General features: G+C 41.8%; 1 protein-coding gene across 1 annotated transcript in view; it reads left to right on the top strand.

Annotated features, from left to right (window-relative positions):
• CEP192 (centrosomal protein 192kDa) overlaps positions 1 to 12,491 on the top strand; it is an 89,220-nt gene that overhangs the window by 68,814 nt on the left and 7,915 nt on the right. The window contains exons 33-39 of the mRNA XM_006763291.2: positions 2,112 to 2,287; positions 2,920 to 3,043; positions 4,574 to 4,679; positions 5,362 to 5,569; positions 8,960 to 9,039; positions 9,602 to 9,697; positions 12,073 to 12,192. Coding sequence (XP_006763354.1) covers positions 2,112 to 2,287; positions 2,920 to 3,043; positions 4,574 to 4,679; positions 5,362 to 5,569; positions 8,960 to 9,039; positions 9,602 to 9,697; positions 12,073 to 12,192 — 910 coding nt within the window. The remainder of the gene's footprint in view (positions 1 to 2,111; positions 2,288 to 2,919; positions 3,044 to 4,573; positions 4,680 to 5,361; positions 5,570 to 8,959; positions 9,040 to 9,601; positions 9,698 to 12,072; positions 12,193 to 12,491) is intronic.

Here is a 12,491-nt window from a genome sequence, read left to right as displayed (position 1 = left end):
GTGGTGGCCAGCCTGCAAACAGCCACCAGCCCCTCACCCAGGCTGGCCAGGCACCCCAGTGGGGACCTCCACCCTGAAGGCGGTGTGGCCAGCCTGAAAACAGCCCTCAGCCCCTCATCCAGATTGGCCATACCCACATGGGGTGAGGGTTCCCGCTGGGAGGCTTTGTCAGCCTGCAAACAGCCATTAGCCCCTCACCCAGGCTGGCCAGGTACCCCAGTGGGACCCCCACCCTGATCTGGGACACCCTTCAGGGCAAACCAGCTAGCCCTCACCCATGCACCAGGCCTCTATCCTATATAATAAAAGGATAATCTGCAAATTGACCCTACCAGCAGAAAGACTGGGAATGACTGGTCACTATGACACACACTGACCACCTGGGGGCAGATGTTCAATGCAGGAGCTGCCCCTGGTGGTCAGTGCGCTCCCACATGGGGAGCTCTGCCCAGCCACAAGCCAGGCGGACGGCTGCCAGCACAGCGGTGGTGGCGGAAGCCTCTCCCATCTTCTCAGCAGCACTAAGGATGTCCGACTGCAGCTTAGGCCTGCTCCCTGCTGGCAAGTGGACATCCCCCGAGGGGTCCGAGACTGCGAAAGGGCACAAGCCGGGCTGAGGGACCCCCCCGAGTGTGCACTCGGCCTCTATATATAAATCCACATGTATCCATGTCTGTTAATATGTTAAAACTATGAGTATATACTGATACCTCCAATTCTAATCTAACAAAATACAGTGTATTTCTTTTTTCTTTTCTCTAATTGTATATTTTTTCTCCAACACTGAGAATCCTGGCCCTGTTAGCCTCAATATATTTTCATTTTACTCAATGCTTCTGTTTTTAACCAATCTTCTTATCACATGGGCTGCCTCCTAGGCCCAGTGTGTTTGCCTGAGAGTTCCCTGCAAGTCCCAGTGCCACTAAGTTCACTGCTGACACACGCACTCACCTTCATCACCCAATGCCTCTAGTTCAGCCAGCCTTCTTTCTTTCCCCTATACTTACAATGTTAATTTTCTTCTAAGATACTGAGTCAAAGAACGAATTAAATATAACTACATATATGAAAAATTACCTTGAAAATCACTTATTATCTGGTACTGGTTCTTAGGAAGCTAAAAAGCCAAGAATAAACATTTTTATTTCTTAAAATTATTCCTGACGTTTGGCAGGTGCCTCTGTTTCCCTGGGGCCGTAGAGGCCTGCTTTGAAAAGGGGGGTGAGAGGACAATGGGCAAGGGTAAAGCAAATTTCTCAGTGCTGAGTGTCAACGTAAAGATGTTCCACTGTCGCCCTGGCTGGTTTGGCTCAGTGCATAGCGTGTCAGCCTGGGGACTGAAAGGTCCCGGGTTTGATTCCGGTCAAGGGCACATGCCCGGGTTGTGGGCTCAATCCCCAGTCAGGGGCGTGCAGGAGGCAGCCAGTCAATGATTCTCTCTCGTCATTGATGTTTCTATCTCTCTCTCCCTCTCCTTTCTTCTCTGAAATCAATAAAAATATATTTTTAAAAAGAAAAAAAAGATGTTCCACTGTAGAGTAGGAGAATTTGGCTTCTGCACAGTTGAACTTCAATTAATCCATGTGCTTTTGTGATTACAAAATTTATTTTGAATTACTTTTTTTGTAATCTAAGGCTTATTTGAATACACTGCTTCAACACTTAAAAACTTGTTAAATTTTATTAGCATTTTTTACTGTGGTATTTTTCCCAAAAGACTTTCTTATTTTAAAGTGTTTGGTGTTAGCATCATGAAAACAGAGATACATTAAGAGTTTAATTTTTAGAAAAAAATTCTTAATATTGGTTAATTTTCTAGTAAATCCTTGTAAGAGACCTTAAATGGCATGCAGAAGTCAAAGCAGGAAAGAAATTAAATCACTGAGTAATCTTAGTAAAAACTAGTATAATAGTATTTGACCTCTTCTGTATTTTTTATACATTACTTTAAGTATACACAATATGAAGGATCTTAACTCCCTGAAAAATACACAGTATGTAACGCACTTTCAGTTTTATCTAAATGTTTTGAAATTTATGCAGAATTAATATAGAAACGTGACATGATCTGGCTTTTTATCACTTTTGATTTTTATTTCTTTTTTTTGTAGTGAATCTGACAGTCTTGGGAAACATGGTGGCAATGTTTCTTTGGATGTTTTACCAGTTAAAGGTCCTCAAAGTTCTCCACTTTCACAAGTTGTTCACACACCTCAGGAGAAATCATCCTCTGAAGAAATGTGGACTGTCCACCCTGAACACTTGATTTTGGTAGCCCCTTCTGCGTGTGAGTATGTCAGCGACAACATGACAGGAATGTCCTCTGAAACCCTGCGGTGCTTACTTTGCACCCCTGGCTCATCTAGGATATATACGTGGACTTTATGCACATGTAGCCAGTGGCTTTTATAGGTCTTCCTCTCACCTACTAGAGACCCAGCTCAGACTTGACCACAGCATCATCCTGACAAAGGCCATGGCCCTCAGTCCAAGTTCCCATTTCCCCGTATGGCAGAGCCACTTAGGACCCATCTTCCTTCCACCACATCTTCTGCCCCAAGGAAATCATTTGGCACTTGGCCTCTTCTAGCCTTAACAGTGATATAGTTGGTAAAGTAGGAACAAATCTGGTACCTATGTATGTGCCCAAGATAAGACCAGGTGGTAATAACAATTTCCGGATTTCCTTTTCTCTCTCCCTTCAGTATTTGAACTTTGTTCAGTATCTTTGTCGTTTCCAAGAGTAAACAGATGGCCTTGTTTCAACAGGAATTTGAAATTCCTGTAACTGGGCAATTGAGAAAGCACAATAAGCTGGTTTACTAGTGTACTTATTTAGGATTTATTTTTACTGTTTATTAACTGTGTCTTATTCACTAATGCTAAATGAAAGTAACATTTATTTATCTGATATAATAGGTGACCTGGCAAAAACTGGACGTTTCCAGATTTTAAATAATTCTGTTAGGTTACTGAAATTTGAACTGTACTGGCCGGCACATTGCCTTACGGTCACACCACAACATGGATTTATTGAGCCAGAGTAAGTATGCCGTCTCTTTTCTCTGGGTATGTTATTCATATGCTGGCATGGTAATCTTTTAAGGATCAAATAATACGCTGTTTTAATTTATTAGTAGAATTTTGCCATGTGCTGACTCTGTACAGTGTGCCATGTGTAGTTCTGTGGGACTTACAGTGGGTTCAAGACTCATGCTACTTAGTGCAATAAAGATCATGCCTGTAGCCAAATATGGTATACAGCCTAAAGGTCAAGAAAGACGTGAGAGGTAGGAAAGGAAGACGTGAGAATGTTTCCTGGCATATTACTCTGGCTACAAAATTACAAAGCAACAGATACAGTTAGGGCTATGATGAGGGGTGATGGTTTCTAATGCCTTTCATTACCTTGGATTTCACTCACTTATTCTGCTGGTTTTGTCTGAAGGGCATTTTATAGACAAAGCTTTTTCTGACTTAATATGTCAGACCCACAAACCTACCTTGCCATTTTCTGCAAAGACTATTCTGAGATAGAAGGAAGCATGTATAGAAGTCCTTTGGTTGATCTCTTACCCTTACCCCTGCCCTCCGCTACTTTCCTTCTGGGGATTGATAGCCTGATCGCTGTTTCTCAGTCTTTGAATCTGCCCCTTTTCATCAGTCTATGTTGTTCTCTATAATCCACAAATGAGTGAGATCATGTGGTATTTATCTTTCTCTGACTGGCTTATTTCACTTAGCATAATGCTCTCCAGTTCCATCCACACTGTTGCAAAAGGCAAGAGTTCCTTTTTTTTTTTTTTTTTTTTTACCGCAGAATAGTATTCCATTGTGTAGATGTACCACAGTTTTCTAATCCACTCATCTGCTGATGAACACTTAGGCTGTTTCCAAATCTTACCTATAGAAGGAAGTCTTTGAGGGCCTAATGTTGATAAGCAGCTACCCTCTATTTGCAGCTTAATTATTGATAGGAGAAGCTAAAGCCTATCACAGCTCCGTAGCTTTTTAGGGACCGTGTTTGGGTCAGCACAGAACCTTCACATCTGATAGTTGCTTCATATTTAGCAATAGCAACTTTGCGGAACAACAACATGAAGTTGATTGACTTTGCAAAATGATGGAGTATGCATTTACTTGACTAAGACCTGAGGTGAGGTATGGTCAGGGACACTTCAGAGAAATATTCCTCGGACCAAAGCAGTCAACTAAACATTTACTAATTAATATGACATTAACTAATTTGTCGTATTGGTTTTTTGCTGTAGATATGTTCTTTTCTCTAGATATTTTAATTTTGAATTGCTTTTTAAATGGTATTTCTATGGTATGGTCTGTTTTCATGGGAGTTTGCCTTTAGGTTCAGGGTTTCATGCTACTTAACTTTTTGTGAGTCACAGAGTTGGAGCTGATGCAAAATCAGATGTGCATGGGAGCTCACCTCTGTTATCTGCTCTTTCTAAGCAATAAGGAAATAGTTGGTTATTGATAGGATAGTATTTATAACTCTTGTTCTTGCTATTAAAGTGTAGGATATTCTTGGTTTTCATTATGACATTCTTTTCTTAAGGAGTAAGCTACAGATTCTTGTGAGCCCTAATTCCTCCTCATCCACAAAACAATCAATGTTCCCATGGAGTGGTTTGATCTATATTCACTGTGACAATGGACAGAAGGTACTTGTTAACGTTTTTTTGTTGTTTTTTTGAGCAACATTTCTCTTAACTTGGGTTGTATCTTAAGTGTTGTAATTCTTATTAGCACTTATATTTCAGAAGTAATATGAAGGTGTCTGCTCTTTCAGCCCAACTAGATTTATTCAAATAGAATGTTTAGTGCAGAGATTTTCCATTAGTGATCAGAATGATTTCCCTGGGTGGGGCAGGAATGGAGAGTGGGGCCTAGAAGCCATTATTAGTTTATAAAATTTGCTTTGAAAAACGGGGAGTTCAGGGACAGGGGATAAAGTCAAAGATTTATTTTGATCTGAATAAATTTTAATTTATAAATTCATCAAGTATTTCGTATGGTACTACTTTTCTCTACCATGACTTAAAAATAAGAGTTGTTTCTTTAAAAGTTGCAGCTATCGCCCTGGCCAGTTTGGCTCAGTGGATATAGTGTCGGCCTATGGACTCAAGGGTCCCAGGTTCGATTCCAGTCAAGGGCATGTACCTTGTTGCGGGCACATCCCAGTGAGGAGTGTGCAGGACGCAGCTGATCGATGTTTCTCTCTCATCGATGTTTCTAACTCTCTATCCCTCTCCCTTCCTCTGTGTAAAAATTCAATAATATATATATATTTTTGAAAAGTTGCAGCTACATTTGTGTCTTATTCCTTTATTTGGCTCATTTCAGAAAATTGTGAAAGTTCAAATTCGAGAAGACCTGGCTCAAGCAGAACTTCTCACTCGTTTGGCCTCCAACCCATTGGGAACCCCTTTTCCAGTTACTGAGCCTTTAACTAGACATCTTGTAAAACCAATGACAAAGCCACGTTCCACAAAAGTTGAGATAAGAAATAAGACTGTTACTTTTCCTACAACAGAACCTGGTGAAACTTCAGGTATGGTATCACAAGATTATTTAATTCAAATGTCTACTGACATATTGAGTGCGTGTAGTACTCTTAGTTAACCATATGTTAGTGATAGGTACAAAATTTTACCCCCTTCAGGACAAAATCACGTAATTATTGGAAATCATTTCAATGATGAGATGGATTTGGAGGAGCTTAAAAATCGTAACTATAAGGCATTTAATAAATCTGTGTATTCCAAGAGTCTTACACTGCTGGAGAAAACTACATGCTGACTTTATTTGATTTTATATGGTCAGAACCATTCTTTTCCAATTCTCACTAGATTTTTTACTAGAATCCTATATAGTAAAAGCCTGATACGCTAATTGTCCAGTTGTCTGTTCAACCAATCAATAATATGCTAATGATATGCTAAGGCCGCCCAACTGCTCTCTATGACGTGCACTGATCACCAGAGGACAGACGCTCTGACTGGTAGGATAGCTTGCTGCTGGCATCTGGCCGATCGCGACTGAGTGAGAAAGGCTGGACACGCCCTGGAGCCATCCTGTGGTCCCTCCCCAGCTGGCCAACCTCCTGCTTCCCTCCCCAACCCCGATTGTGCACTGGTGGGGTCCCTCAGCCTGGCCTGTGCCCTCTCACAGTCCGGGACCCCTTGGGGGATGTCGGATAGCTGGTTTCAGCCCAATCCCACAGGCCAGGCCAAGGGACCCCAATGGTGCACAAATTCGTGCACTGGGTCTCTAGTTGCAAATAAGTTATCTGAAGAAGAGAGGAAAGTGGGTAGAGCCTTGCTCTGTCACTGATGTCACTTTGAGAGTTAGTGTGTGTGTGTGTCTGTGCCTCTCTCTCTCTTTCTTTCTCTCTTCAGTTTGAAGGACTAGGATTATACGTGGGACCTATTAGAAAGAATTTGGGACCATCTGTCACTTAGCTCCTGGTCTCTTTCATTGATTTTGTCTTCCACTTAAGCTCAGTTTCCTACTTTCAGTCCCCTCTTAGATTTTGCCATATTTTCTCTCTCAGTTTCAAGCTTGTCACTTCCTGAACATCACACTCCTGTCTTTCCAGCTCACTTACTCTAGGAATTACAGCAGTTCTTTGACCTCATTCAGACCTCCAGGCTACTGATCCTACTGCCTTTCCACCCTCCATCACCCTACTCACATCCCGCTTCTCTGATAACCCTCCTGAATTCTGTGGTCTATCATTGTAATTACTGCTTCACATTCTTAACTTCCTTGTGCCCCTCTCCCCCCACATTCCTGTCTGGCAAAATCCTAACCCATGTTAAAACCGATTGTTTACCTACTCCATGTTCATACCTTAGCAGCAGAACATTGCTGGAGAAAATGACATGCTGACTGATTCATGAGCTCAACTCTCAGATCAACAACACTAGGCTCTTTCCCAGCCCTCCTTAGTATGTGTCCTTCACATCTCTAACAGTATTTAACAGCTCCTTTCTTTTTTTAAAAAAATATTTTTATTGATTTCAGAGATGAAGGGAGAGAGAGAGATAGAAACATCAGTGATGAGAGAATCATTGATCGGCTGCCTCTTGCACGTCCCACAGTGGGGACTGAGCCTGTAACCCAGGCATGCGCCCCACTGGGAATCAAACCTTGACCTCCTGGTTCATAAGTTGACCCTCAACCACTGAGCCACGCCAGCCGGGCAACAGCTCCTTTCTTAAAGTCCTACTCCCGCTATCCTCCCCTATTCCTGCTCTCACTCTTTCTAACTCTTGACTTTGCCTCACAGATCATTGAAAATATAGAAGCCATGAAGCTAAATGAAAGGCTTCTGTTTCCATCACAGATGAACCCTTTTGCTTGAAATCTAGGTCCATATCTGTTCTTGCCTCCTCAGGGACTTCCTTCAGCTCCATCTCTCTCCTGTGTCATCAGTTTTCTCATCTTTGCTGATAGATTTCCACTAGCACACAATGCGCTCTACTTGCACCTATTTAAGAAGTGCCCTCTGCAGCCTTGTGCAGCTGCCTGCTTCCTCAGCACCCTTTCCTAGAGGAATGATGATGTTCCCGCCTTCACTTCCTCAGGTGGTTTAGATGCGCTACCATCATGCCCTGAACCCACTCCTATCCAGGTCAAATCCAGGGTCTCTGCATGTGACTGTTAATTTGACCTCTCAGTACTGTCAACCTCTCTTTCCTCCGTGGAATACTTCCTCCTTGGAAGCTCTCTTGGTTTGTCCCTGCCTCGCACACACTTTCTCAGGTTCCACTGCTGACAACTCTTCCTGGACCTGCCTGTGCCCCCTTTCTTCTCCGCTCTCCCTGGGCCCCAGGTGTACATACCAGGCACCTGCTCAGCTTCTGCATGTGGGTCACAAAAACAGCTCTTATTTCACCCACGAAACCTGCTTCTGCTTCAGCCTCACCCTGCTTCTGCTTCATCATCAGTAATGGCACCACTCTTTGCTCATTTTGCTGAGCCAGATTCCTGGAAGTTGTTTTCTTTTCTTTTTAAATATATTTTTATTGATTTTAGAGAGAAAGGGAGAGAGGATAGAAATATCAATGATGAGTCCTGACCAGTTTGGCTCAGTGGATAGAGCGTCGGCCTGCGGACTGAGGGGTCCCGGGTTTGGTTCCGGTCAAGGGCATGTATCTTGGTTGCGGGTACATCCCCGGTGGGAGGTGTGCAGGAGGCAGCTGATTGATGTTTCTCTCTCATCAATGTTTCAAACTCTATCTCTCCCTCTTTGTAAAAAATCAATAAAATATATTTTTTAAAAAAGAAATATCAATGATGAGAGAGAATTATTGATTGGCTGTCTCCTGCATGCCCCACACTGGGAATTGAGCCCACAACCGGGCATGTGCCCTGACCGGGAATTGAACCGTGACCTCCTGATTGATTGGTTGATGCTCAATCACTGAGCCATGCCGGCCGGGTGGAAGCTGCTATCCTTTCCTTTCCTTCCCTCCCTCCTATCCAGTCCATGAGCTAGTCCTTTACAGTCTGTCTTCAAAATAAATCCCATATCTGTTCACTGCTTTTCCTCTCGTTGCTGCAGTTCAAGTTACTCATGCATCATCTCGACCGCATGCTGCAGTGACAGCTGACCAGGGCTCCTTCTTTCACTCTGACTCTTGCCGTCTCTCCTCCACTGCAGCCAGTCATTTCTTAATCATGGAAATAACTTTATTGCTCTCTTGCTTAAAATTAAGCTGTTCAGTAGCTTGGCATTGCACTTTGATTAAATCCAAGTTAAGATACTGTCAAACATGATTTTGTTAGAAAGTACTGCAGTTCCTGTAGGGCTTCTCTAGGGATCTAATGATTATATTTTTCTCTGTGATGAGGCAGTCATAGTAATTATCACAATAATCTGCTTATTTACTTACCTCTCCAAAAGACTGAGTTGTTGTACATGTGTTCCTTTTAGAAAATTATTTGGAACTTCAGAATCATGGTAACACAGAAGTAAAGTGGTATCTGTCATCTTTAGCTCCACCTTATGTCAAGGTCAGTAATCATTGCTGCTGTTACACTTGTCTTACTGTTTGAACTTTAGGGAGGGTGTTTCAAAGGTTGAATGATGAATATAGGTTGAGATTATTGGCTTTCTGTTCCTAATTCATTTACTTGATTTTCTCTACAGGTTGGGCTAATACCTGCCCCTGTCTTTTTTGCAAGGTGGTTTTGAGAATCAAATTAGAGAATGTATGTGAAAAATGTACTTGCTCCATTTAATGCTATCTCCTACAGCTCTGATTTTTATCTGAAATAACTTTAGTATGAAAATAAGAAAAATTTTGTCATAGAATGGAACAGAGTGTGTGTGCTCGTGCACGCACACTTTTCTCTCCCAAGTTCTGCGTACCATTGTGTGTTTGCCACCAGTGGGAGCTAGTGCAGGAGGCAGAATTTAATGGTCTTTGCCACTGAGTGTTAGCCTACTGTATACTGCAAGTGATCTCTGCCAGTGGGCCATGCTGGAATTGAGTGTTGTCGTGTGTGTTGTTTAGAACACCGTGGCCTTTCTTACATTTTTTTTCATGTGCTTGTTTAAATGATTACTTTGTAGGCAGTCGATGAAAGCGGAGATGTTTTTAGAGCTACTTATGCAGCATTCAGATGTTCTCCTATTTCGGGAATAATGGAAAGCCATGGCACCCAAAAGGTGAGTGTTGACATGGTTTTACAGCCAGCTAGGTGTGGCCAGGAGTGTCTCCTGTGTTTCCAGCAGAGCCGTTGGCTTCACCTAGACCAGTGCTGCTCACAGCCAGGCCGCCACAGGAGGAGAGGCTTACACAAGTTAGTGGATTGCTTCCTGCAGCAGCAAGTCTTGCTCCCTAACAGCAAAACAAATGCCACGCTTGGTCGTGGGATTGATGTACATTCTGATATAAACACTTCATATGGCTGCAGGCTGCTAGTACTTAGAACCTACTTCAAGTAGCGCTAATCTAGACAATAGCTTCATGGTGATGGCTACACAGTTCTGGAGATACACTTAAAACCTGTTGAAACCGGAGAATTGTATGGTATGTGGATTTGTATCTCAGTAAAACTGTAAAAAAAGAAAAATGAGGGTACAGAATTAGATTGTCTCCCAGGAATTTTTCACACAATACTTAACATAGAAATGTAACCTCCGTGATTTTTGTTGTGTTCATACTGTATATCCTGGCCCAGAGCAACACATATCATCTTGTCAGATCACATTTGTCAATGAATTTTAGGTCTGGCTTCTTAATTTAAGGTGGGGCCAGGGGAACAAGGCACATCATTCTGGGACCGTTTATGGAAGCATTACCAAATAGCACAATTATTGTTGTATATAATAGTGTTCCAGAAGAGGGAAATATTAGTTACAACCTAATTCTTAAAAGATGCACACAGTAATTTTTTGAAGCATCAGACAATTTTTTGAGCTAATGAATGTTAAAGTGCCTGTTATGTTCCCACTGTGTGACATGCAATAATATTAGGTTTTCTCTCTCTATTTTTTTAGTGTTGGAAGGAGGTGTAAGTAGGATTTGTCTAATTCATGGTACTGCCCCCCTGTAGTTCCTGATAGTTTGTATATTTTCATCATTTAGGACATGGTTGTCTTCTTTCTTAATCTTCTAAATGTCCAAAGCATCTTTAACAGTATAACTCACTAATCTTGACCTCATTTCGATCAGTATCTGCCTTTGCCTCCATGCTCTCAGGCTTGCTGGCCGCATTGTCACTTATGTTCTATAGTGACAGAAATTAGGTCACGTAAGTGTTTTAATGTTAAGTTCAGACTCAAATACTGATTCATTGTCACCCTGACTAGTAGTCAGTATTTTTCACACTGAATTCTTTGATAAAGTTTGTTGTTAATGCTGGTAAACTTTATCAAACACCATTTTAAAATATTACAACTTTCTCAGTATTGAGCTTTTTACAGATTGTATGCATACAGTTTGTATCTATAACTTTGAGTTCTACGGTCAGTGTAAATGGTCAGTGGATATTCTGAAGTTAATCATAAGAAAAGCTGCTAGTATGTAGCATAGTGGTGCTTGTCTTTTCTACCTCCTGTCATGCACCTACCTTTCCTTTGCATTTTCTGTGTCCTTTCATTCCTCTCCAGTCAGTGACTGTGTGCTGGGCTTAGCCCTTTACCACTAGGCCAGCAGCGGGTATAAGCATTGCAGTGAACACAGTGTGTGTCTGGAATTAGATGTACATCTCTAAAATTTTTTCTCTTTAAAAGGTATTTATCGATCACATACAAAATAAAGGAAACCTTATATAGCATAAGCATACACTGTGTGCAGCATTAATGACCAGGGCCTGGCCATGCTTAGTGGTATGGTAGACAATAATTTAGCAATAAATACTGCACAGGGTAGGGTGGACACCAAGGCCGGCCCCAGCAAGATCCCTCCCCACTTGTACCTCCAACAACCCCCACCTAAGGAGACCCCCGGGCATCTCCAGCTCCCCCTGGTTTCAGCATTAGGCAGGGCAGGCAGGGTCTGCTCAACTCTGCTTGGACACACTGGGCAGCCCTTGTCCTGCTGCCCTAATGTGCCAGGAGAAGGCTTTCTGTATCCACTTGCATTTAGTTCAAGGCTTTGGGACTAGCAGATTGAGGGCCTGGGAAAAAGGGAGGGGCACAATGTTACTGACAGGGTCACTCCTCATAGTTCATTAGGGACACCCATGTACCAAGGCTGCTGTCCCAGAATGGGTGGAAATGTATGCAGGTGGCCCAATAGGTACAGCACATGCTCAGGACTCACATAGAATTTTTGATGACTTTTTTTTAATTAAGAAAATTTACATTTTTAGGAATATGTTACATAAAACCTTAAAGAAAAATATATTTTGGATCTGGTACAGTAACAAGCCTACTAAAAGCACAATTGTTCAAATTCTTTTTTAATTAGGGGAAAAACTAGCCAATGTAAGTTTTTTCCCTTTAATTTTTCATGCCAACACTTTGAGTTGGTAATTTAACTACATGTGTGTAAGGTTCAGTGTCTAAACTTCTCTCCTGGATGTATTGTTTTATAGGTCTCCGTTACATTTTTGCCTAGAGATAAAGGGGATTATGCCCAGTTTTGGGATGTTGAATGTCACCCCCTGACAGAGCCTCATATGAAACATACCTTGAGATTTCAACTTTCTGGACAAGTGAGTATTACACTAAATTTAATTAAATTATTGTGTGTGTATATTGAAAATATAAGTGAAACTGACATGAAAAACTGGCCTGAAAATGCAGAATATTTTCCTGATATTATTCTAATTTCATTAATTCTGCTGTATAGCCTTATCTTAATTTTTTCATTTATCTTTTTTAATTAATACATCTTTATTGTTCAGATTATTACAGTTGTTCCTCTTTTTTCCCCCATAGTTCCCCTTGGTTCCCACCCCACCCCATGCCCTTACCTTACCCCCGGCCACTGTCCTCAGGTGTAAGATTTTTA

This window comes from Myotis davidii, unplaced genomic scaffold (genome assembly GCF_000327345.1).
Source record: "Myotis davidii unplaced genomic scaffold, ASM32734v1 scaffold78, whole genome shotgun sequence".
NCBI lineage: Eukaryota > Metazoa > Chordata > Mammalia > Chiroptera > Vespertilionidae > Myotis > Myotis davidii.
The sequence above is the reverse complement of the archived record's forward strand: the minus strand, read 5'-3'. Positions and strand labels throughout refer to the sequence as shown.